This window comes from Charadrius vociferus, unplaced genomic scaffold (assembly GCF_000708025.1).
Source record: "Charadrius vociferus isolate BGI_N301 unplaced genomic scaffold, ASM70802v2 scaffold608, whole genome shotgun sequence".
NCBI classification, from domain to species: Eukaryota; Metazoa; Chordata; class Aves; order Charadriiformes; family Charadriidae; genus Charadrius; species Charadrius vociferus.
Genome location: NW_009649605.1, coordinates 93,352 through 120,050, shown reverse-complemented (window position 1 = coordinate 120,050; position 26,699 = coordinate 93,352). Strand labels below are relative to the sequence as shown.

Below are 26,699 nucleotides of genomic sequence, written 5' to 3'. Positions count from 1 at the left end.
TACAGTTCGAAGGTCCATATTCGGATCCAAAACCTAAATAGTAGAAATTCATCTTTTATTCCACAAATCTGCTAGACGGTCAGAAATTCAAAGCTAAAACGCTCTGGTTGGGCAAAACAATCCCACGGGTGAACTGGCATCAAAGATGAACCACGCAAAAGATCGTATCTTTCAACTAGTGAGTAAACCTGTTGCATTGCTGAAAGATGTTACCACATAGAAGATGTAACATATAACTTCATATTACAACCACCTCCTCCATATTTAATCTTCATGCACTTATTACACTTTCTAGACAATTCATGACTTTGGACAAATTTTAAACTCTGCTAGAAATGGGGAACTAAAACCATTCAAAAATGCTAGAAATGGAACTCTAGGGAATTGTATTGTCTGCTTGTGGAGTGCGAGTAATCCTACAAATGTAACCCGTCAGAAGTAAATTAAACAGGAATACTATATCAATTCTTTGATCCAGCTATCTGCCGGTGTTTGAACTTGTGTCAACAGTCATTTAACACAATGTTAAAACATTTACTGAGTTTTTAAGGCAGCAAATAACCTATAGCATATTCCAAGCCCAGTATTCAGAAATTCACAGCCGATTCAGTGCTAGACGTTGGTTTTGTTCAGAGGCTAAAACGCCCAAGTAACTTACTTGGTCCTGGCACAGAAGTTCAATCTTCTCCTCTGCCAGCACAGCAATGTCCTCCTCTTTTTCTTGTTCTCCTGCTTTTTCATTATTGGAAGAGCTAGTTGTCTGAGACTCATTATCCAAGTTTATGATTTTCTCATACACGTGTTCCATCACTTTTCTCACCTGAAGCATATCACTGGCTGACAGTCGGTCTCTATATAAGGTAAGCAAAGTTTGGCAGGAAAAAACTTGAGAAACTATTTCCTATCTTCACGATACCCTATTTGTAGTAAACGATGCAAGTACACAGGTAAGCTCTTTATATTATAAGTTTAATAGTAAATTATCAGGATCATCCAGAATACCATGACCATAACAGTTACTTATCCAGATTCACACAGCAAAAGGGACTCAGAAAAGTCCAGAAAAGATATTCAAAAGACTGAATTAAAATCAAACCTTAGATGAAGAGTATTGTACGCATCCGTCTTTCTTTTAATAGAGAAGGGATTAGTAAGAGAAGGACACAGGATGTGGAATAATAAAAGATGTAAGACAGAATATGCTTTTCACCCTACTACATTAACAGAAGGGCATTCTAAAGTCATAAGCAGCAGCAGTTTTTCCACAAAGTACACAAAAAGTCTGTGAAGCTCCTCTTTCACAAATTGTCTCTGATGTAAAGAATTCAACAAGACTCAAAGAGGAATTAGGCATTTGTGGAAAACACCCAAAACTGCTGCATATAAATGGTCATGGCATCTTGTCTGTGACACTGACTTCATACCTGAGGACCTGCACTGATTTCTAACCTATATAGCTCCCAGTTACAGCTAATGCAACGGGCAGACTATCTTGCATTCCCTATTGTGAGGTTTTGTACCTTTTCCTTTCAAAAAGCTATTATTCATCTCATCTAGAAATAGGAAACATAATATAATATATATCATTAGTATATTTAAATAATAATAATTAATAATAATTTAAAAATAGTAATAAAAATGCAAATATGCATTACTCACTTCTTTAGAGTTTTTGCCCCTGATGATGAATGCGGTTGGAGGTAGAAGGGAATCTTATTGAATTTGGGCATATTTTTCTAGAAGGAAACAAATGTGAAAAGTGTTAATTTAGGATAAACTGTTATCAGCTCCTATTTGCACCAGCTGGTATGTGAAGTATATTCAGCTCCTAATTATCAAAAACCAAGAGAGATTCTTAATCAACATAAGCACCACAGCCAACTTCCAAATTACTCATACTCCTGAGACGCTTCAATTTAGATGATGCACATATTATATCCAGCTTTTGAATATAAATTATCATTTATTTCAAAGAAAATCAGATAGTATCAAAAGACTGCAGCAATATGAAGAGTATTCCCTGTTCCTGAGCTCCACACTTGAAAAGGATCCCAATTATGCACAGTGCTTTGAATTCTTTTTCTAAGACTTTCTGTCAAAAGAAAGTGAGCAAAAATACCTTAACTGGACACATAAAAAAAAAATAATGAATCTCAAAGTGTCTTCAGGTCCTGTATAGTTAAAAAACCCTGTAGTGCAACTTAAAAAAAAAAACCCCAAAACAAAAAACCCAATAAAAAACGCAAAATTGTACACGATACTTACATCCACAGTGATGTCAATTACCCATTGTGGCACAGTTTCATTTAGAAGCATAGATTCAGTTTCGCCACCCGAATCCCGACACAATAACCTAAGACATAGAGAAATAATCTTTGTGAATGAAAACAATTCTTGTAATGTGCATTAAAAAGCTTTCAGGAGAGGACCTGCACTTTTAATGGGCAGGGAGCCTGAACTTGGTTAGCTGGGCCTTTACATCAAACTCATTGGGGAAGTGATCACGTACTTTCCGTAAAGACCAGAAAAAGTAGCTGCAGGGAGAAGACAGATCCCTAGAGCAGAAACAGGGAGAAGTATCTCAAGAGACTATAGGCTATGGCACAGAGAAATTTAAAAAACTACTTTGTGTGTTGAAACACAAAACTGTCAGGAGATGGGGGAAAGCACCTGGCATAAAGCAATTCTTTTTTGCTTGGGAAAATGAGCTTGGCATGTAAAGTGTCCACTAAGCTCTCACCAAATGGAAAGAATAAAAACAATTTCAAGCAACGCAAACATACAATGGTGAAACAAAGCTATAAACAATTTTATAAATTCCAATCCAGTATTTTGTCATATCCTTTAGGTCCCGTAAGTATGGCTTGCTCCCTCCAATGATGTCCTTTCAGTGGTGTCTTGAGAATAAGCTACATAAGATCTAAGGTCCACCAGTACAGAATGGATGCAAATATTAAGCCCCAGCTACAATGTAAGTACATTGATACTGCAGAAAAAAATTATCAATTTTTGAAGCTGAAAAAAAAGTCACCCTGTTTTACTGACCAATTCATGGATTGAAAGTTACATAGACTTTGGGTCTATTTAGGCTGGAAAAAAACCCCAACAAATTAAACGCCTTCCGCCCCCAAATTAAAATCCATTATGTTAGCAAATATGAAATGCTTCACGGTATTTGAAAGGTTGGCATTTTATCTGCAGCACTATCAAACTGTCTTTGTTGTATCATATATCACAATTAGGCTTTTCAACGTAGAATTAGAAGAAATAGAAGGGTAATCAGTATATACACATTACAGTACAGAACCTGTGCTCCTACCTGCCAGAGCTGAGGACCTTCTAATGGGTCACCAAATGTAACTTTAGGAGCAGAAACCAGCTCTCCAGTGAGGAGGAACTGCTGTCTGTGTCACTAATGCTCCAAAACCAGTACAACAGACTCACAAGAGAAGTTCTACAACAGTCTGAAGTTGCGCAATTTCATTCTAGAACTAAGTTCAGTTAGTCGGTTTGCAGGAAGAGGGCACCCAAAAAGATCTCAAAGCTATGACATACAACTAAGAACAATATACAAACTCCTACCCTTGTAAAACCCCACACTTTGTTCATGTTAAAACTCACATACTCAGTTGGACAATGCAAGATTATCATTAACAGCTGCTTATTTTGCCTATCAAGGGTTTGTCTTGGACATACAGTACAGAATGGATGCAAGATTACCTTTTGATAACATTTCTGCTTGCACAAAGAAAGTGATAGTTTAGCCACTGAATTCACACTCTTGAATTTTTATACCTGAACAAAGTGCGTCCTCCAGCCTCACCAAAAATAACTGGTGTATGTGGTGGCACTTGAAAGTATCCATTTCCTTTCTGGACTCTGTTCTCCTGCTCACCATTCACTGTTGGAAAAAAATAAACACAACAGTGAGACTTCACTAGGCCTTAAAACTGGGTATACATAGATCAAAAAGTGTCTCTGTCACCTACAGTTAATGCATTTAATAAATTAATAAAATCATAAGCTTCATAAAAACCAGGAAAATCCCTATTTCCAACGCTTAGCAAGTGTATAAAAAGGAACACCAGACAGTAACTAGATCAATACAGGTTTGTGGAAGGCCTATTCCAAAAGCCTTTAAAAAAGGGAAATAGAGCTCACGCACCAAAACCCGGTAACTCGTTTTCTCCAGTTCCATAACTACCTGGACTTGCCGGATGTCAAGTTAGTGTACTAGTAAAGCTCAGACTCACATTTGCTTGAAGTTACTGCACTCTAAATTCAGTTTATTTTTAGCTAGTTATAGCAGCATGGTCTTCAAACACTGAAGAACCGGATTCCTCATCAGACAGATATGATAAGATTAAAGAAAAATCAGCATTATTTATACTTCTAGTCAGTCAGATATCTTGAAACACAATACAGAAGTATTTAGATACCCTCATTTCACTTGAGAAAGATAATCTCAATTACACTGCAGCATCTAATTACTGCATTTGAACAGGATGTTGAATTCAAGCAACACAAGAAATTTAAATGGCATAGTCTCATGAGATGAATAATTCCTTCGCTTTCTGAGCAGTAACACATGCAGTGAAAGAAAGGTCAAAAATCGTATCAAGCAAAGAAACCAAAAAAGAAAACCTATTCTCTATTAGAATGGATGAATATGATACTGAAGTTAGAGCAAGTGAAAAATCCTGCAGTTTGAAAGATTTCTTCAGTTTTGCTAACAATTCAGAGGAACAATCCTGCACGTAAGTACACACATCATATATATGTACGTTTAAGTTCTTGTCTCTTTACACAAATTTCAGTGTCCAATAGGTACACTTTATCTTCTTAAGTCACTGTTCAGTGTCAGTTTCTTAATTGTTACTTCTGAAAGGGAAATAAAGGACTGATTCTGTAGTGAATATTCTAAACACTCCACTAATCCACAACTACTCACAGAAATAAATAGTGCAGCATCACTGTTCCAGCAATACAAAAGCCTGAGCTAATACTTCTCATCTATTGTCTGGCTCTCAAGCTGTGGACTGCCAATACACAAAGGTACGAGAATCAGTAACTTTCTCCAGAAGAGCCTGCCAAGTGCTGTAACCCTCCACGGAAGTCATTTTTGAAAGAAGAAAGTAGCTAACTCTTGGCACAACCTTTGTCACAAAAATGGCAAGATATTGCTGAACTTACAGTTTTCTTAATTGCATTATTTGTAGAAAAGTAATTTCTTAATCATCAAAGACAAGACTTTTCAGTGAACTCTGATCTGGGTTGAATTAATTTCAAAATAATCCACGAACTTAGGAGTTATTCAGGCTCTTCTATTCTGCCAAATTCAGCCACTATCTTACATTTTACATAGCTGTGCTTTTTTATCTCATGCCTGGTTAGACTTAGCATTGCTACCTTAAAAACCCTCTCAAAGATGGTTTCGTACAGACCTACCCCATGTATTCTAATAGCCATTGAATAGATTTTTTCCAATAAATCTTTCTTTTATTTTATATTGTTCATAATACTTGGAAACAAATTGGAATTATGTCAAGAGAATACTGGCTAATGTTGAATAACTGAACTATTGCTCTTTGCTGTCATTATCTAGGCTGTTTCTTTCCAAGTTGAGCCTTAGTTTTGCCAGTAATTGTTCTTCCCTCAAGGCATCATGTTTCTGTAACTTCAGAATCATCTATTCACCTACTTTTTTATGGACTAAAGTTCTTAAGATGTTTGCTGGTATTTTCAGAAGAAGAAAGCTACTCAGCAAATTTTGGTGCAAAGCAAATTTCAAATTATTAAAAAACATTAGTCTATAATGCATACAGAGACAGGTGTAAGACAGCAAGTCAAGTTGTATCGGTTAAAGAAACAGAAATATAAACAAACGGAACATATGAACAAATCCTAAGAAAGGAAAATACTAAAATACTAACCATGATTTATTTCATTTTCTTCTTCATCCATTGGATTGATATGTGTTCTAGGCCAATACTCCAGAAGCGCTTGTAGCAGAAGCCCTCCAAGGTTTACTGTCAAGACAGAGTGGGGCAGAACTTCAGTTACATAAAAACTGTTGGCATCATAATGTTCTATATTTGATCCACAGCTGAAAACTTTCCCAAAAGTTTGAGTAGTTCTGTTCCCAAACTAAACTATTAGTGGGCACAGAAATCTGCTTATCACAGAGCTGTATCTCACAATCTTTCAGTAAAAGCTGATTTTAAAATCACTACTGTTGGATGACTCACATGCTGTAATATTCTCTAGATTAGGTAATAGTTCCAAGTTTAGGAATATTACGTTTTCCCTTTCGCTTCCTGAAGGTTTAAAACCAAGTTAAATAGAAAACCTGAACATGACTGAAATGTTTCAGAAAAAAGCAAAACATTCTCAATGGAGAATTCTCTGCAGAATTTAGTCTCAAGAAAATCAGCCCTAAAATCCAACCAGCTGCTCACGTATGTGGCACTGGAATACTCTGAAACATAAATACTGGAATTTATTCTGCTTTTCTGACTCAATAAAACACTAATATTACTTAAAACTTACATTTTGGATCAGAACCATCTGGACTGCTAAATCCAGCATCCTTTGCTGAAACCCAGGCTGCAAAGCAGTCACTTTCATCCAAAGTAATGGTCAACATCTGTCGGAAAAAGACCACCAGGAAAAGAAATGCAATACTTGTTTTGTATTAAACAAGTCTATAAATTCATTTTGTTCATACTTAGCTGGGAATACAAAACAAAGAATTTCTAAAGGCATGATAGCACACTTTGTTTACCAAACTGTATTAATTCATAATTAGTATTGGTGGATTTAAATTGACCACACCACGGCGCGGGGGGTGGTGGTTTTAAAATAATCTGTTATTCAGATTAAGAACTGAGGTAAAATTTGCTGTTTTGCTTCAAAATAAATCTAACCCATCAAATAAATTATGATCGTTCTTCAAAACTTGTAACACAATAAAACTTGTGAACAAACAGTATATTAAAAGATATGAAATATGACATTATAACAACAGATTTAGGAATTGTCTCTCACCCCAGTTTTCAAGTCTACTGAGAACCAGTTTGGCACATACACCATTTTAAATCTCTTCTTAATTTCTTCTTCAAAGTCTACTTTCCCAAGGTCTTCAACTTTACATGCCTGTACACCAAAAGAAATACACAAGTTTTTAAATTCTGAGCATTGAGTCATATCAACACCTCAAATCTTTCAGTTGACTTTCATATACACTTCAAAAGTTTATGACTTATGATTTCTCCATGAGTATTGTAGTCCAGAAACACACAAGTTAAAAGTTCACATTTTTCTCAAAAAAATTGAACAATAGTTTATGTGGTAAATAAATTTTATGTTTTATTTATTATTTATTTCTGAGGTAGTGGCATCAAGCCTGTGGAGAGGTATGGAAATATTATTTTACATCAATAAACACTTTCCCTCTCGCTGAGCAGATAGCTGTCTTCTAGCATCCTCTGTCATTGTTCTCCTCATCACTATCACCATTTCAGTACAACTCTCCATCAAACACCAATATTTGCTGCAAATCTACCAACAAATTCAGCTCAACTGCAGCAATGGGAACAGCAGTGAGTGAATTTGTGTGCAGATTCTTTTTTCCTGTTTTAGTTTATCTACCTGTTTTATTTTATACTTTCATTTTTAAAGCTTCTCAAGTAAGTCTGTCAACATCCCAGTTCTTGTAATCCACTTGCAGAGTCATCCTGAAACACATGCTTTGAGCAAACTCTAAGGATTGTAACCTTGCAAGAGTTATTTCCTCAAAATCTAGGAAAAGTTACAGGAAGCAAGGATTGAAGGGTGTAGTTACAGGTAAGAAAACCTCCCTCTCATCTTCCAGCATCCTCAATAAAGTGTCTCAGCTTTAGAGTGCAGTGATCCTATACATAAGTTGACACTTTGACCTGTCAAGTAACCCCATCTCTACAGCAAATAAGTATTTAAACATATTTAGGAGACGCTTCTGAAACCCATACTAACAAAAGAGAAAAGGAATTGAATGAAGGTACAAATTAACATTAGCATTTGACTTTGGTCCTGAGATCTAACACTGTACTTAAATATATACCAACTGTAAATGAAAGAAAAAAAAGCTATTTGCTTTTCCAGAGAAGTAATCTAGATCATTTTTAGTACAAATCTACATTCTCCAACTTAATTCCCTTCTTTCTCACTTCAGTCAGCAACTCGGTAAGTTAGCTGGGCGTGCTTTACTTCATTACTGAATCTTGGCTGGAGCACTGCATAGTTCAAGATGAAAAAAAAAAATATTCAAATTTCAAACAGGATTTTGCAAAAGAAGAAACTGCTGAACATCTCACTGATCTGGGATTCCGGTCCTTTCTCTCCGCACTCTTTTCCCTCTCCTTTTGACCACACCAAGTGTCTCTCGTCTCACAGAAGCAAGTAATACTAGGTGGGAGCCGTGCCTCCTCCTGCTAACTCTCCTTCCAGTCCTGCCTTCCTGCCTGCTTTCTTGCCAACTAACAAGCGCAATGGTGAGTTCACACTCTCAGACTGCTGCACAGACTCCCAATCACCACACTCGCTTGGGATCTGTGGGTTTGCAGCAGGACCTGAAGCACAGGTTTCCCTTTTGCAGGCTAAGCTTTCTCATGCCATCCCGTACTGCACTGGGCAGACAGGCCCATGGGCCTCTAAGAGCCCTCTTCGAAAGAGCGCCCTATCAAAACAAACACTACTATTTTCAGGAGAGAATTCAAGGGTCTGAATTTCAGGTGAACGAAGATGTCAATACCCAGCCTCAAATCAGGCAAAGATGCAGAAAAGCTCAGAAATGCCCTCTCCTCTTTCAAAAAGCAATCTTTGCATCATGTCTTGGGCCAGAAAGATTACTTTCTTTCTACCACAGGACTGAAAAAACAAGATAAAAAAAGGGACAAAATAATTAATCATCTAACAGTAGATGTTTAATCCAAAATTATATACTTACCTTCAAGACATCCCAGTATGCCACATTATTATTTGTGTCTTTGGTTAATATGTGTCTCTTGTCGTTAAGAATGTGACACTGAATAATACTAGCACCCCCTAGCAAATAAACAAGAATTAAAGTCACTACAGTGTTTTGTGTTTTTTTCTGATATTACATTAAATTAAAACTGTATAACACAACACGTGTGATTGTTCTTTGGCTTCACATTTGATGCAAGACTTGAATATCACCAACACGCTGCTTTAACTGTAGCTAACACTAGATAGATGATAACCACATTGCCTTTGTTTCAGTTAAAATAATAGTATCAAGCATCTAAAAACCTGAGCCTTAAAGATCTTAAAGTCTTAAAGTCTTAAAGATCTACCATTTCTGCTAACGAGAACAGATTTTGTAAGGTACTCTGGAAAACAGCTGTTTACCTTTTATAACTTGGTCAGGCTGTGTACACAGGGGTGGTATAGGATTGGTACAATCGTTATCATAATCTCCAGATGCTCTAAAATTATGAATTCCCTTCAAAGTCTAAAGAAAGAAACAAAATAATGACACATCCATAATAATCCGTAAACTTTGCTTTTATCTGTGAGTAACAACTGCCAGTTCATGCTGCTATTTGGATGTTAACCATCCAGTTCTGAGTAAGATAATTTATTTCCAAAAGCAGCATAAATAGACAGCAAAGGAAGTAATTCAAAGCTCAGCGTCTTTTTGATCAATTTCAGTATTAGCGTTTTATGATTTTTTTAAAGAAAGCTTACAGATCACAGCAAGTCACAGTGAAATTGCAAGCAACAGCCCAACAGTTCCCAAACCAAGACTGCAAATCCCGTGACTACTTAATTGAATTCACAGAGTGTAAAATATATCACTTACCCATTTATTCACAGAGGATTTCGTTGTTGCAACCCAAAGTGCTGGAGGAGGATCAGCTGATCTATCAAGTTCCATCTAAATAACGAAACCACAGATACTTTCAGGCACGCTTAACTTAATTTTCCATTGTTCAATTAATATTTGGTCTGTGTAGACCTGCTCCCATACTTGGATGTATCTCAGAAACAGCACTACTTTCAGTTTACTAAAGAAATACGAAGTTTAAACGAAAAATAACTAAGCTGCGATTTCTGAAACTCCAGAGAATTTGTTTCAAATATTCAACAAATAAATTCTGGACGTGGACAACAGTAGACGCAATGCGTCTAAACAGCCAGTATTTAAAGTTGTTTTTAGCATGATTCAATCTTGTGCAATGGACAGTTTGATAAGTACAATGTTTGCTGAATTACTTCGCATTCAAACACTTCACAGAGTTAAAAAGAGAATGTAAGAAGTTCTGTACTAATTTAAAAGCAGAACTTTATACGTTTGGCTCTGCTGTTACACTTCTTGGACACTAATGAATCACTGTAGCTAAGATATTAGAGACACCTTCTGACCTTTGTACAGCTGACCACAGCTTTCGTTTTGCATTTTGAACTGACATTTCCCAGATTCTGATTTTTTCAAAACTACATTAACATATCCAGGATTTTATCTGAACATACTAAGCCAGAGTTCACCCACAATGAAAGCCAGATTGCTTATATATTGGTATCTGTTTCAATTGCACACTCCCCATACGCTTATGTGTTCCAAGGTCATGTCATCTAGAGTTACAGACAGCAAAAAATCCAAAAAGCAGTCTCTTCAAAAGACTCAGACTTGTGCATGCAGTTTTCTCCAGTTAAGAAAACATTGCGTTTATGCGTTCAAAAAACCCACAATAAATTTACTTCTGGTTCCCATGAGTACGCAACATATTCTAACAGAGTCGTGTGCATAGATACTGCTGCTAAGAAACATCCATTTTTGTCTAAAGCCTTGGCAATGCCGGCTTAGTTTCTTAAAATGGTACTAGAGTCTGGTGAAAACAACTTTTCATGTCTGAAGCATTTTTAATTTCAGTAATATCTGAATTTGCACATTTTAAGTAGCTGCCAGGCATTTATCTTCTTCAGACTATTAAGTTTCAGATGTAATTTAGGAGACAAACTCGATACACTGAAGATGTGCTGTAGCAAACACTTGTTACCCAATATGCATTCTTCTGTCAACTTATACCTCAAGCCACTATTTCATTAGACAACATGCAATACAATTACACTTTTATACTGTGAGGGTGACAAAGCACTGGAACACGTTGCCCAGGGAGGTTGCAAAATCTCCATCCTTGGAGATATGTAAAAGCCGTCTGGACACAGTGCTGAGCAATCAGCTCTAGGTGGCCCTGCTTGACCAGGGAGGTTGGACCAGATGACCTCCAGAGATCACTTCCAACCTCAACCATTCTGTGATTCTGTGAATTAAACTCAATTACCTTAAGAACTGGTGCCTTTTCTTCACAGATAAGCACACGGATATCAGGATTTCGTAAATCTGTACAATAAATCTTCCTGTCTCTTCCTCCTGAATAAACATGAGTGAAGGCTTCATTGACCTGCAGAGCCCAAACACCTTCATCATGGACTCGATATGTGGCTATACATCTCTGCTGCCCAAGGGACCACAGGCGGATAGTCCCATCAGAGCTGCCTGAAAGACACTGAGCAACAACCATCATACTTAAATCAAGCAGGTATTTAAGTCTTTTAAAATCATTTTTTCCATAAAGAGCTTTCATAATACTTATGGTTATATTTTTCCATTAAGACTGTGATAAACGAAGACTGGCAGTTAACAACTCTACTCGCAATTTCCAGACATTTTATGTAAACCACCTCCTCCATATCTAGATGGACCTACAATAAAACAGAGCTTTCACCCACCAGCCTCCCTCCCTTAATCACTACATATCTGTAAAATATTTGTTAAGCTACCTTCTGTAACCTATGACATAAAATAATTATCTTGAAAAAGACTAATGACATTTCTACATTCCGTAAAATGGCTTTGTCTCACATTAAAGCACATACCTGAGTGCCATCTCTGTTCAACAACAAAGCTTTTACATTGTCCGTGTGCCCTTTGAGTTTCATTAGTTTTGCACAAGTTCTTGGATCCCACACCCTTAGAACCTACACAAATAGATATTGGATAAGTGGCATTAGCATCATTCTTCCCACCAATGCATTTTCTCTACAGAAAATGAAGCCTTTCCAAATAAACTGACCCTTACTCCAAACATGCAGACATCCATCACCAAAAACATACTTCATTAGAACAAGATAGACGTAACTAGATCTTATGCACCTCTAAAAATCAGATGTGATTTTCTTCGCTTGATTTTAATTTCATTTCTTCTGGCTTTTTCTGTCTTAAGAAGTTAAAGTATGGAAGTGACTGGAAACAGGATAGTGTGATGTTGGTAAAAAAGCGATTCTGTGAATCCTCCAGATGCTTTGTTGGTGTATCCTGTTTTTATACTGACTTGGAAATAAAGTTCTCTCAAGGTTGCATTAGGTAAAAAAAAACAACTTGCAGGGGACTTTAAGGTGTTTCACCTTCCTTTACAACAAAGAACATGGGCTACGTCTTGGCAACACTTGAACTTCATTAGCTCATTTCATTTCCCAGCTCCTACGGGGGTCTTACAAATTGCTGGCACCTCTTCTTTCTCACCTGTGGCAACTGCTTCAATTTTTAATAATCATCTGAGTAACATGCCCCCAAAATAAGAGCTCTTCGGGTAAAATGTAACGATCTCCGATAGAGAGGGGGTTACACAAGATGATCCAATTGTCTTTTCTGTGTATTAAAGCCATATGGATATACACACATCTTCAGACCGAGGCAGGTACTTGTATCCTACACTTACACTCCCACTTAAAAAACAAGTGTCTACCCTCACCATTAAAAACACAAAAACTGCTACAGACATTACACTGAAAATGAATAAAATTGTCTATACTACACTTTGAACTGAAGTGGAATGAGCTGTACCAGATTTTTGCTTACCTTTTCAGTGGACCCTGATACAATGACTGTTCCCATCTGATTCATTGCAAGGCTGTAGATGGAGTCTTTGTTCCCACTCAGGGAAGAAGCTATTTCAAAATAAAATTTACATTTTCAATTTTAATGCTGTCATTTCAAAAACATATTCACTCAAACCAGTATTTTAGGGTATTTTAATACCCTTTCATTCATGAAAATAGTGCCACTCTAACCCATATATAGAATTGCCTTCAAGAAAAAGAAAGACTATAGAGAGCATGTTGCTAGGAAAACCCCATCCCAATTCTTAATCTACTGCTGCATAAAAATGGAAGTACTCCTCAGACTTATGGTCATTACAACCATGGCGCACTTTTGGCACCACAATTCAGCGCTAGGACCATCAAGGTACACTTGTTCTTCTCAACTACTTTATCAGAGAATGATACTTCTATGTGATCTAATAATACATAGCATTTGGATTTATGTGCTGAGATTTTATTCCAAGCCAAGTAGCAGTAGAATCCTATGTTATATATTAAAGGCTCTTCTCTCTTAGCTCATCTGAGATGCATTACTGAAGTTACACTGCAGTGTTGAAATGTGTTACCTGAGCGCAGATGCCACCTCCGTGTTTGGGAAAACCACATGGCAACTCTTTAGCCTCACTCCTACCATCAGAGCTGAGGAATTCTGTACCATCTAACCTAATCTACTTCTGGACAGAATAAAGTACCAATCCCTCAACTGGGAAAAACACAGACAGAGCAAATTAAAATAATCTATTCAGAGAGCACCATTAGGCATTTCATCAAGCCTCAAAACCATACAATCAGTATGCCAAAAAGGCTGAGAATAGCAACAAACTGCATTGCCAGCAAAATGTGGCACTTTATATAGTGATTTACGTATACTATGGAAATAAGCTTCCAACACACTATTTGTGACCCAATATCATAAACGTGTTGTCACAGTGGAACAATTATGCAGCTTTACTTCAGGGTCCTCTTAACCGCTAGCTATGGTTATCCAAACAAAGGTTCAAATGAAATCTATTATTTGTTGCCAAAACAAAGTGATGGTCTTCCACTGTCCCCAGAGAATAGTTGAAGGCAAAAAGCAGAACTGAAAACTCTTGAAGGTTAGCACTTTGTTCAATCACCATAATAATTTATGAAAGGATAATGTACAGAATTACCATAGGCTGGACATCAGGAATGAAAGAGAGCATCTTAAGTGTACAGAAGCAAAATTTATGCCAGAACAAAAGCAAAGCTCGACTCCACCTCCTTCTGGAAGAGATTTCCTCTCAAAAGCAAAATCACTCCACTTGATTTAAATTATGGCTATGCTAACTGAGAGACTCTTTAAAAACAGTCTACCTCTTAATGTTTGCTTGTGTATACTGCTTCCCTGTAACCAGATAGGAAATTAATGCACAAAAACAATCTTCATTTTCGCTCTGACAAAAAAATCAATACTGTTTGAAAGGACTGAGGAAAACCATGTTCTTTAAGGACACATACTTCTAGGTGGGAGCGCTAGAAAGAAAAACAACTCCCTGCTTCCCCTTCCTCCCCCTTATGAAGCGTTACTCTTCTAACTCTAGAAATGCAATTTTATTTCTGTCATCTTAGAGGTAATGCCTCCGCTTCTGTTTGATCTTGGGCTTAAAACAATCATCAGCTCCTCAGTACTCCCCATCTCCCAATTATGATTCACTCGAATCATGTAGGTTCTGTATCACTGTCGCAGTGTTCAAGAAATCCTTTTATTTTTTCCCCCACAACCGAGTTTTCCTGTGAGCCAGCAAATAAATTTGTACTTCAAAAACTCCCTGTTCAATAAGAAGATAGCATAACTTACAGTTATCAGCAAAGTTTGGTGATAAAATAATTCTACTTTCAGTGAAAAAAAACTTCTGGGAAATATAAGGTAAACCTATTTAGTTATGTGTATCATGTAGCATCCCAATACTGTTCTGCAGTTTGACACAGCTCACTAGAGGCCACCTCTCTTCTGAAGGCTATACAGACCTGCCAGCATAAAGCTATACTTGAATTAAAAGGTCCTGTAGACAGCACACGTGCAAAATGACAGTTCTGCCCACCAGATGCACTTTTAGTTTTAGAAGATACCAAACCCATAAAACCAACACACCTTTCCAAATTAGTCAAAACAGTAAGTCAAAAAAACCCCAGCAAAACAACTATATGCCTGCCTCTTATTTACAGAAGTATTGTATTCCTGAAATTTCTTAAAAGTCTGCTGTGCCAATTCCAAATTTTAGTTTTGCAGATTTTTCCTGAGTCATTCCTAACCTATGAATAAGGAAACAAGAAAATTCAAGTGTGGCAGTGTAGCAGGATGGTATGTTCTTTCCCAACACACACATCTGAGACTCTGCTACTGTTTAAACATGTTTCAAACACTAAGTATAAAATGAAAGACATCAGTCACTTTGAACACTATTTTTCCCAACATACCTACAAGCAGCAAAACACACTGTGGTCAAACTAGAACTCGTTCTGGAAAAATGTGTTGTAAAATAGCCAATACAAATCAGGATGCTGATGATCCAGATTTACATTATTCACTCGAGCAATTAAATCTAACTGAACTTGAAGGTTGGTGTGATACGTCCCAGAAGAGAAACTTAACTAGTTGTATCCTGACTATTCTAAGAAAGCTGTGTTGGAATTGCTGTACGGGGAAATATCTTGTCATTTACTATAATGTCTTTATTGGGATAGAGAAGTGGGACAGACCACTACATAAAGGATGATGACATTAAGGATTAACCCTGATAAGCAGAATCTACGGAGAGTTTCCCCTTGCGTTCTAATATCTAACTAGTGATTTAGATCTCACTAGTATGCTATCCTTACATGTAATTAGTGCTTAGTATTACCTCACACTTTTTAAATCTAAATTTATCTAGTAACTTTATTCTTCTTTGATAAATATACCAAGTTCTGCTTTAGGAGCTGTACTGCACTTTTGGCAGCATCTATATAAACAGAACAACCCCCAAAAACCAACTACATTATAATACACAGAAAATGCACTAACAAATAACCTAAGTGAAAATTTCTCTTCAACGGGTTAGTTGAGGAGCAAAAATCTTCTGAAGCTAAAGCTCTATCACGTTTCAGAGAATACCAGCACATTACATTTCAGGAGAGAACGTTCAAAGAGACCTGTCCTCTATTCTAAACACCGTGACTGTTGGTTGCTCTAGATTTTCAGCTATTACGTAATGGAACAAATGGACTGAGTATATCCTAAAACCACATTAAAAATTCTTGCTATTTTTTATCTACACAGAAACTGGTATCTGTAGTCTTAAATTGATCTCAGATTATGCTACTCAATAAAATGCATTGCATTTCCCTCCCCAGGTACCTACTTGTTACGGTGTTATTTGAGGCAGTCAGTGCTGTTAGAGTATTTACATCCCAGAGGAATATCTGTCTGTCCAGCCCTGCAGATGCTACCAGTTCTTTATCTTTTGCATATGCTAAGGCTTTCACATAATCCTACAACAAAATAAATATAACAACATGAATTAACAACATTATCCATTTAAAATCTACATCTTAATATTTAAAAGATTGCCAGGGTAACAGAGTATTTACAGATAATGTTTTTCACCTTATGTGTCCTTAGTGTTGACATGCAAAATCCCTTATGCGCATTCCACACTTTAACAGTAGTATCTGAAGAAGCAGATATCACTACAGTGGAAAGAATAAAGAGTAAACTTTAATGGCTTATATATTACTGTAGAGCATATTCCTACTACTCATTAATTTTCTTTTCAAAAAGATTTAAAAAATCGTATCTAAACACATTTAAATTTTTCAGTAAAACACCTGCTTACGTTATTTACCAAGTTTACAATACACATCACAGAAATTCATTTTACGTAAAAAGACATAAAATAATTAAGGCAGTAGATAATATACTTTTATACACAATTTCTGAATACTGTAGTTTTCAAACATTTAAGTACTTACATGTTTTACCATTACAGCAGAGCACAATATCATTTACCCAATCTGTGTGATGTTCCATAGATGCTATATAGGGGTCTTGCTGCAAATTAAGAAAAAAGTTTGTAAGATCTCTTCACAAACGGAAAAGATTGTGACTATCAGATGCTGTTGTAACATTTTCTTCAACCTTCAAATGGATCAAAAGTTGCGCAACGTAGAGTTGCTTGAAGTCTCTATTCCAGATTTTTTTGGTGAAAGAACTATACAGCTATGTAAGGTACCACAAAATGGTTTTCAGTGGAATTCCTATACATTTTAAACTCACAGTTTCATTTCATGTGTAATTTCACCTTAAAGTGTTTTGGTTTGTATCACAGAAAAACTTATAACCAAAACAAAAGGGACCACCACGCTAATGTCATTTCTGCATTTACGGGATTGGACTTGCTCTGCTGTGAAGAGGAACAGAATCAAAACACAAGAAACTCTCAGGATTCCTCCAAGCCACAAACTTCATGAAGTTTTATGTTCTGCACCTTTCACTTGGAAGCCCTGTTTTCCAGTAGTCTGCTTGAGATCCTAACACTGGCCTTTTGTTCAGTGGGACCCACACACCAGTATATGCTGGGGGCCACCCAGCAGGAAAGCAGCTTGGCAGAAAAACACCTGGGGGTTCTGGTGAACACAAAGACGAACATAAGCCAGTAATGTTCCCTTGCGACAAAGGACGCAAATGGTATCCTGGGCTGCAGCAGGCTCTCCTCAGCACTGGTGAGCCCACACCTGGAACACTGGCTCCAGTTCCGGGCTTCCCAGTACAAGAGACACATGGGCATACTGGAGAGAGTCCAGCAAAGGGCCACAAAGATCATAAAGGGGCTGGAGCACCTCTCCCATGAAGAAAAGGCTGAAAGAGCTGGGACTATTGGAGAAAAGAAGCTGGGGGGGGGCAGCTCATCAATGTATATAAATACCTGAAGGGAGAGTGTGAAAAAGGGAGAGCCAGGCTCTTTTCAGTGGTGCCCAGTGGAGGTTCCCTCTGAACATCAGGAAACACTTCTCTACTGTGAGGGTGACTGAGTGCTGGCACAGGTTGTCCAGGGAGGTTGTGGAGGCTCCATCCTTGGAGAAAAAGCCATCTGGAAACAGTCTGGGGCAACCAGCTCTAGGTAGCCTTGCTTGAGCAGGGGGATTGGACCAGATGACCTCCAGAGGTCCCTTCCAACCTCAACCATTCTGTGACTACCAACTTAGTTCTCTCCCACATATTTTGTTACCATATGAGTAATATCAAAATGATTTGCCTATCATAGTAATTGGCAGCTGTTAAAAAAAAACCCTATCAGATGTATACCCATAGGCAGCTTACTAGCACGAGCACTTGGATAAAAGTAGGTTTAGCCATAGGAATCCTCTCTTGACTTACCTTGTGCTGATTGACACTCCATATCCTTATAATAGAGTCTCGGCCTGCTGTGAAGAGTCTATTTAATGCTGGATCCAGCTGAAGTGCATTTACCCCGTTTCGGTTATACTTCTCCACTTCATCTCTAATCACATAGGAGACCTAAAATACATTTACACAAATCCAATTATGGTGTTAAGATATTGACTTGGCCATAAAATGCCACCACCTAATTTCATTTTTGTGAGATTCTCAGGTAGAAAAGATTAAGAGCTTTACAAGCATTTAATAAGTCTCTCAGTTTGAGTTACCAACACTACCTCAGTAACTCCTCCCCCTATCCTGAAATAGGGAAGAATTATAGCATAAATGTCAGCAGTGCTAGAACTGGAGCCCGAAAGATTATTTAATCATTACAACTCAAGCTTAGACACAGAGAATCCTTAGTTCAATTCTCTGCTCTGCACAGATATTCTGGGTGATCCCAGACAACACACTGAGTTTGTGTCTAATTTCCTAAACAGGTTTCATAGTTTCTATCACTGGGATGACAGCATTTGCCAGACTCACAAGGGAGAAGATACAGTCACTAAGGATTACAAAGCATTGAAGGACTGCAGATACAAATTATTGCTATATATTTCAGGTGTCACTATTATTTTGAAACTTTTTTTTAAATACCCACTTTCTAATATAGTAAGAAGTACAAATATTTACTGCTCTTTCAGATAAATTATTCCTTTAGTTTCTTTTCTTCTGTATTTGACAGCACTGTGTGTATAGGCTATTTCACTGTTTCGTTCGGAAACAATAAAAGGAGATTTAAGGAGACATACTTGAAAGGCGACAGCACTCTGTTATTACTGTTCAGAAAACATGATTATAAGGCACTGCAGTTTCTTCAGTTACCCTATTTGCACTATGCTGCATCTCTCCTGATCACAGGGTTTACAGGGGATTTATGTATTACTATGAGGAAAGCCCTCACACATAAAGAAGGGGAAGCTGACAGCTATCCTCCTTCCCAGATTCTGTAAAATATAATCAGAACAACAAGGTAAAATTTTAGGCTTGGTGTAATCCAATCTGCCCACAGCTGGAATCATTTGGATACATAAGTACCAGTGTTTTGAAAATGCTTTCAAGAAGTAGTCTTGGGCTAGAGATTTGAAAGTAATTTTTCACTCCAATAACTGCATTATAACTGTATAAAGAAAATGTTTTCCAGAGCAGATCTCAGTTACACAAAATGAAACCAGCAAATTAAACAAAATGTTCAGTGGTCCTCATCACTGAAGAAACACTTTACAGCACCTCAGATTCTATACCACAAGAACTGACAGGTCCATTTGGTGAATGTGGGCAACACCTCAACTGAATTATTCCGTCCCAGTGTAGCGCAGTAAGCTTCTAGAAAGCACACAACCAGTCCTATTCTCAGCTCTACAGACCAACACTGGAGAATCAAAATTAAGAGCCTCCTGAATCTTTCTGCCCTAATACTCTACATTATCATTCCACAAGTCCATTTGCTACATTTATTACATCATGTCCCAATGCTCTTAAAGCACTTCTTGCTCAGTCTTTGATAGCCACTCAGTCCTTATAGAGTCACAGCTCTTCCTCCTCATTTCAAATTGTGCCCTAATTTCCAACACTCGATTTCTCTCACCCATTCCAGACTCATCCATCATATTCTGGCTATCCGAGCTCAAGTCGCTGCCTACACACAGCTTCAGAGATGTTACTGAGAGAAGACATTGTCAATCAAGCATAGTAGTGTTATGTTAAAACACTTCAAATACTTGAAGTATATTTTTTTTTTTGTGATGCAGAGGGCAAGATGAATGTGCAACTCCTCACATGGGCTCGATGACATCACACCTATATTGCTAAAAGACCCGCAGAGACTGCCCGAGTAAAAAAATGTTACAAAGTCAAGGTCTAACGTGATAGAATACACAAGACAAAGGAATGGCCATTAAATTCACACTGCTTTCAAACTCTTTGAATAAAGCCAATGAAAGTATTCAGTTAAATACTATGTGTGAGCAGGTAAGACACAAATTAAAGGAATTAAAAACCTAAAGGTCAGTAGATCAAATTTGAATTACTATGGACAATAATCTCTTCCTGAAATACAGTGTCAGAGACAAGATCTGCTGGGGCCCTTCAGCTCTTGCTTCTCCAAACTGACAGCAGGATGGTTTTTGACAAATCCTCAATTTTTTTATTTATTCCTCTTCTGTCAGTCACCTCCCATATTTGTTATATTTTCATATATAATATAAAGCTCTTTATCTTTATTCCATTCACAAATAAGACAGTGAAATATGTTAATCACCCAAGCATTTTAAGGAGTTTTTGCTCATTATAATGTTCCTTTTTTAAATTTACATGAGTTCAAGTAAAGAACAGCCATAAATAACTGTTTTAACAATGCAAAAAACCCACAAATAGTGGCTTAGTCTAGTAAATAAGGTACTTTTCATATATGATTAATACTTTCACGGGACTGTGGAAATTGAGAGTTGTATTTCTATGTTAATCTTGACAGAATTAAAGTCGTTTCATAATTTCTTAAAATGCAATGGATAAAATATTTCTGTCCTAAACAAAATACTGTTCTTAACACAGAAACTAGCAGGGAAAAAAGCTCATAGAGATTAGATGTAATGAAATAATTTTAACTTTTTTCTATAATGGAATTTGCATAACTTTTAAATCTTCACCTAGAAGACCTTGAAACTGTGGCTGTCACCTCACCTGGGTGCTCTTTTTCCATCATTCAAAGACATGACCGGGGAAGACTCACAACCAGTACTGACTACCACCAGTACTGAAATATTCAAATGTAATTTGTCCTTTATTCCTTTTAATAACTTCCACACATGAATTCAGTCAAACATCTATTGGCAAGTATTGTTTATATTTTTAAGAGAACTGAGACAAAGAGAGGAATTCTATTGTTTCAGGGTTAATGAGTCTGTGGTAGATCTCAGACCGAATGCTAGACCGCAGTACCAGTTCAGCGTTAATAAACCATCATCCTCTTTCTTCCTGTGAGAAACTTGACAAAATAACTCCGCAGAAACAACTGAATTAAAAAAAGATCAAAATCTTTCTTCTTACTCCTCCATTTTTTTTGGTGTAAATACATGAGCGCTTTGATGGAAAAAAAAGGCAGCAAAACAACAAAAAAAGCTTGACACTTGCAAAATTAGCCAACAGTGATTGCTACTGTTCATAGAATTCAACCAGTTACTTGTCTCTCCTCAGACTCACAATTCTACAGTTTTATTTTCCATCCACAGAAGGAATAGCATACCTTTCCTGATAAACTGCCTTAAAAATATAAAATATTAAGAATAAAAGGAAAATAAATCCCTATCGTATTAAAAATAGGTAATGATAGCTTTCTGCATTGCGATGGGAAGAAACTGACAGCCATTTTTCAATGACAAAAGTGATTCTAATCCAAATTAAGCATGTGCTCCTTAAAACCATTTTTTTATTATCATTTATTTCTAATACTAAAAGCACAAGGGTGAGAAAATTAAGATGAAAGAAAATGATTTTGTGGTCAGCAAGTTTACTAGATACCTCACCAACACTTCAAATGAATATTGCTGTGGGAGCAGTTAGGCAAGGACAAGACAAACCACTTTTCATGAACGGAGTATGAATGAAAAATGATGACTAAGGCACAAAAATGGACACTCAATTCTCACTGGGGGCCTAATGACATCCTACTAACTGTCAGTTGCTTACACTGGAAATAGTTAATAAAATCATTTTCTCATCCAAACCAAAAAATGTTACATGGTCCACTCTTGCAAACCAGTTATTTAGACTGAAATAAACATTATATATATATTTAAAAAAAAACTAAAACAAGACACACAGAATAGAAGGCTGAACTAAAAATAACCTCACAAGACATTAGCTGTACACCACATGGGACCATTTAGAAAGAGAAGTATAACACCAGAAGCATCCAGGCTTGTATTCAAATACATTACTTATATATTAACACAGAGGGATAAATTAAGGGTTCCACCAAAATTGTTGAAAGGGTCTTGAAAGGCTTATCTTCACTCAGGGAACTTAAAAAGGACCAATAAAAGCAACAGCAACTTGATTTAAAAGACCTGACACTTGTGTAAGTGTGGTCGACAGCAACCAAGTTCCCTAAACCCAAAAGTTCAGTAAAATGAACAGAGGAAGATTGCTGATAATCCACATGTGGTTCTCCATTATATTCTTCTTTTTGGTCATAAAGGTCAGACATGGGTCTTTTTTGTTTCTTTGCTTCTTTTAATTTGAGTATCACTGAATATAGAAAAGTAAGAACTATTAGTAAATATAGTAACTATACAAACAAATACAAAAATATAAAGTAAATATTTAAGTATGTGTGTATACACACACAAAGCAACAGGCTTGGCCAAGAAGAAGTTGCTGTGATAAAATTCAACTCTGACCCGCAGCACACACACCTTTATTGCTCCAGATAAGGTACTGCATTCTGCCTGAAGTGGACTGTGGAGGTCGCCTGGAAGTTACGACTCTAAGCACCAGCTGGCATTCTCTTCTGACAGGGCAGACTGAGAGCACCTTACTCCTTAGTTCATTGCGTTGATTCACAAAATCAGTTGGAAACCACAAAGATAATAATGACTACGATATAGACCATAGTCGTTTTATTGCCATGATGGTCTGGGAGGGGCAAGATTTGTGGGATATGAAATATCTTAGTAACGTCCAAGGCCTTTTATAAGTACTGCTGCAGCTTTTATAAACTCCCATAACAAATAAGAATCTTTCACTGCAGCAGCGCACAAACATTACAAGGTGATGGAGCCTCATTATAAAGAATTTATGGGATTCAGTACCCTAAATGGATCACGACTAATCATTTTAATGACTATCTAAGAGCTCCAGAGATCAAGTTACTGTCAACAGATACGTTTCAGCACACAAAGCCAAGCAAATTTCTTACAGAGTCTGTGATGTGTCTCCTTCATGGATGAGTGTATCAGCTGATCTGAAATCTTGTTACCTTTATTACATTACATATCCTAACAGATTTTGTTTTAATAGATGGGTAGAATCTGCTTTTAAAAATACCCCCACACCACCATGGCGGAGGAAACAGTGAACAGCTGAGCTCTGAGAGCACTCCTTGTTTGTAAGTAGAGAAAAATTTTAAAGACACAAATGCTATTCTGAACAATGCAAAACCTGGTATGTTTCAAAATCACTGGAAGGATTCCATGATATCTGACACAAATTGTATCAAAAAATGAAAGAAGAAGCAGCCAACCTCCAAGAAAAAAAAATAAAAATCTATTGCCTTAATATCTTGGTAGAGCAAATGTATCCCTTAAAATAAGTTTTTAAATTAAATATTTAAATATGAACATGTTCTTATCAGGTGCTCCAGGCCCCAGAATAAAAGTAATGGAAGGCATTAAGAAGTTCATTTTATCCTTTTACAATGGAATCAGCTTACTGGTTATTCATTTGCTTAAGTATTATATATGTAATAAATATATAAACATATTTTGACATTTATTATAAAACATAAAGATACAATATACATGAAACCTAATAAATTATAGCATACAAAATCTAGTGCTCTTTTAATAAATGACACTATTTAAAAAATCAGCTGAAATATTTTCTAAATGTAAAGGCTTGTTTCACTTTCTACTTGTTGTCATAATGCAGTATTAGTGCATAAATGTGACAACGTCAGCGCAAAAAGATCTTCTTATTCTGTACAAGACTTAAAGAAAAAAAGGACCTAAAATTCATTCAATAATTTTATAAGAAAGATGACGATCCATATCACTTATGGCAAAATTCCCATCTTCTGTCAATAGGTTTTGAGTGTGGGGGTGAATTTAGTCTGGCCAGGCATCAAGTTTGCGACAGCAGTTACAATGCAGCTCATCAAGGGCAGCTACTTTAAGCCACCTGCTGAAAAGTGGCTTCATCTTGTCTTAATTGACAGTAATGTATCTGAAAGCTACAACATATGGCCAACTGTTTCTCACTACACAGCAGTGTCTGACACGTCTGCGTCCCCATTCCTTCCCAAAGGAGACCCCCTTACTGCTGCAGCCTTCAGACATGCATAGCTAAGCTCAAGAAACACCAATAGCCTGCGACTGGACATTTCAAATGCCTGACTTTCATTAAAATAATTGAAGTTCTTACCTTTTTTTATGCATTGAATTTATTTTGAGCTCTAAAAAAATCTATTCTGATTCAACCCTTAGACACATACAATTATATGCAGAAGCACCCTAAACTGACTATTTTGGATGGTTCTGCTTACCAGTAAAACAGGTGCATCCAAGATAATAATAGTTCCGATTTCCATAAACTTCAATCAGCTCTGCCATGCAAGGAATAAAGATCCTCCATGCCCAAGAGGTAATTTTAAAGAGCTTCTTCCCCTAGCCTCACAGGTTTGGGAGAAATTTATCCCCACTCCTGCCTCTCAAAAGCTTGATGTAGCAGCACCCTAAATGCTCAGCCATTGGGAAGCAAAACAAATTATTAGTGGTTTTAACTTTCCATCAGCGGCTGATGAATACAACAGCCGCTTAGAATCCCATTACACAAACAAAATCCTGTCTCTAACGAAGCAGGTGAAATGATAAAAGTGCAAGAAAATACCTAGCTTCTACTCAAGGCTTTATATATGCTTATAATATAACCAAAGTTATTCTCTGCAGAACTTGACTTACAATGTACTGGCTGAGACACAGATTAGCACAGCAGTACATGAAGTGGAAAAAAAAAATCGCGTAACACAATGAAAGCGGAAAAGACTACATCATAAACCAGCACAAGCCCACCTGTAAATACAAGCTTTTGAGCCAAGCAATGTTTGGAAAAGGAATGTAGTAGTAAAAAAAGAAACAATGTACTCTTTGATGTATGTTGCTGTCAGGGAAGTAATACTTCATAAAGAAATAAGACTACATCAAAGAAATATCTAGTTACCATAAAATCCCTCTCCTTAGGAAAGCAACCTGCAAAAACTTGTTTATAGCACAGATAATGAAGTCAATAAAGGGATATTATATTTTGGATTCTTTGTATTTTAAAGAATGTGTGAGGGTTTTGGTAGGGCAAAGGAATTCTTTATACAATGATTACTGAGTGCTTACCTTAACCATGAAAAGCACTAAAGGCTACAAAGAAGTGCACATTTCCTCTGTGTGATAAAACACAAAAGATGTGTTCAATAACCAACCCCACCTCTGTTTGGAAGGATCCTAATACTATTTCAGGCTTAATAAAATATTTCATAGAATCATAGAACAGTTTGGGTTGGAAGGGACCTTTAAAGGCTATCTAGACCAACCCCCCTGTAATGAGCAGGGACACCTTCAACCAGATCAGGTTGCTCAGAGCCCCGTCCAACCTGACCTTAAGTGTTCCCAGGGATGGGGCATCTACCACCTCTGTGGGCAACCTGGGCCTGTGTTTCACCACCCTCAGCGTAAAAAATGTGTTCCTTATATCTAGTCTAGATCGACCCTCTTTTAGTTTAAAAGCATTACCCCTTGTCCTATCACTACACTCCCTGAAAACGAGTCCCTCCCCATCTTTCCTGTAGGCCCCCTTTAACTACTGGAAGGCTGCAACAAGGTCTTCCTGAAGCCTTTTCTTCCTCAGGCTGAACAACCCCAACTCTCTCAGTCCGTGGTCATAGCAGAGGTGCTCCAGCCCTCTGATTGTTTCTTTTGATCAGGGTGGATAATACAGCTGAAACTTGCGCCTGCCACTAGACATAGGTAGCTTTATACATTGATAAAGCATCAAGTCTTTTCCATAGTGACAGCTGTAAAAATGTTTAAATTGCTGCTAGTGTCACAAACAAGAACAAAAAATGTTGAAGACCATAATAAAGACATTTTCACGACTTTTACTGTTAAAGAGTCTCGACTTTTTACACACATTTCAGTCATTTCAATCTCCACCAAGTCTACAAGAGTGTACTCATAGCTATGTATGAACCCACACCACCAGGTCTGATCGTTTCTCAGGTGAGCGGAGGCAGTTTACACCCACCAGACCGCCTAGGCCACGGTCTTCCTTTAAGAAACGCTGACCGGAGCTGGAAAGGGCCGACGGGTGGGTTGGTTCAGCGCTGCCACCTCCGGGCTGGGGAACCCGACGTCGTTCGGTACTGAGCACCACCTCCTCCCCCTCGGCCGGCCGGGCCGCAGCCCCGAGAGCAGTCACTCGCCCCCAGGCCGGACGTTAGTGGAGGTGGGGGAGCGCCATTGGGGGGTATAGAGAGGTGTCTCCCCTTCACCTCAGGGTTGTTGGGAAAGGGAAATAGGCGGCTGCGTTGCCATAGAGACCC

At 37.4% G+C, this 26,699-nt stretch overlaps 1 protein-coding gene across 1 annotated transcript in view; it reads right to left on the bottom strand.

The window, feature by feature from the left end:
• The window catches only part of WDR48 (WD repeat domain 48), a 48,191-nt gene that overhangs the window by 3,409 nt on the left and 18,083 nt on the right, over positions 1-26,699 (bottom strand). Inside the window, exons 2-19 of the mRNA XM_009890475.1 lie at positions 18,329-18,469; positions 16,924-17,002; positions 16,559-16,641; positions 16,314-16,443; positions 12,926-13,014; positions 11,944-12,045; positions 11,349-11,573; positions 9,866-9,940; positions 9,412-9,514; positions 8,987-9,084; positions 7,048-7,155; positions 6,550-6,646; positions 5,934-6,029; positions 3,796-3,901; positions 2,266-2,353; positions 1,660-1,736; positions 659-851; positions 2-33 (exon numbers count right to left, since the gene is read on the bottom strand). Of these exons, the coding sequence (XP_009888777.1) occupies positions 2-33; positions 659-851; positions 1,660-1,736; positions 2,266-2,353; positions 3,796-3,901; positions 5,934-6,029; positions 6,550-6,646; positions 7,048-7,155; positions 8,987-9,084; positions 9,412-9,514; positions 9,866-9,940; positions 11,349-11,573; positions 11,944-12,045; positions 12,926-13,014; positions 16,314-16,443; positions 16,559-16,641; positions 16,924-17,002; positions 18,329-18,469 (1,922 nt within the window). The remainder of the gene's footprint in view (position 1; positions 34-658; positions 852-1,659; positions 1,737-2,265; positions 2,354-3,795; positions 3,902-5,933; positions 6,030-6,549; positions 6,647-7,047; positions 7,156-8,986; positions 9,085-9,411; positions 9,515-9,865; positions 9,941-11,348; positions 11,574-11,943; positions 12,046-12,925; positions 13,015-16,313; positions 16,444-16,558; positions 16,642-16,923; positions 17,003-18,328; positions 18,470-26,699) is intronic.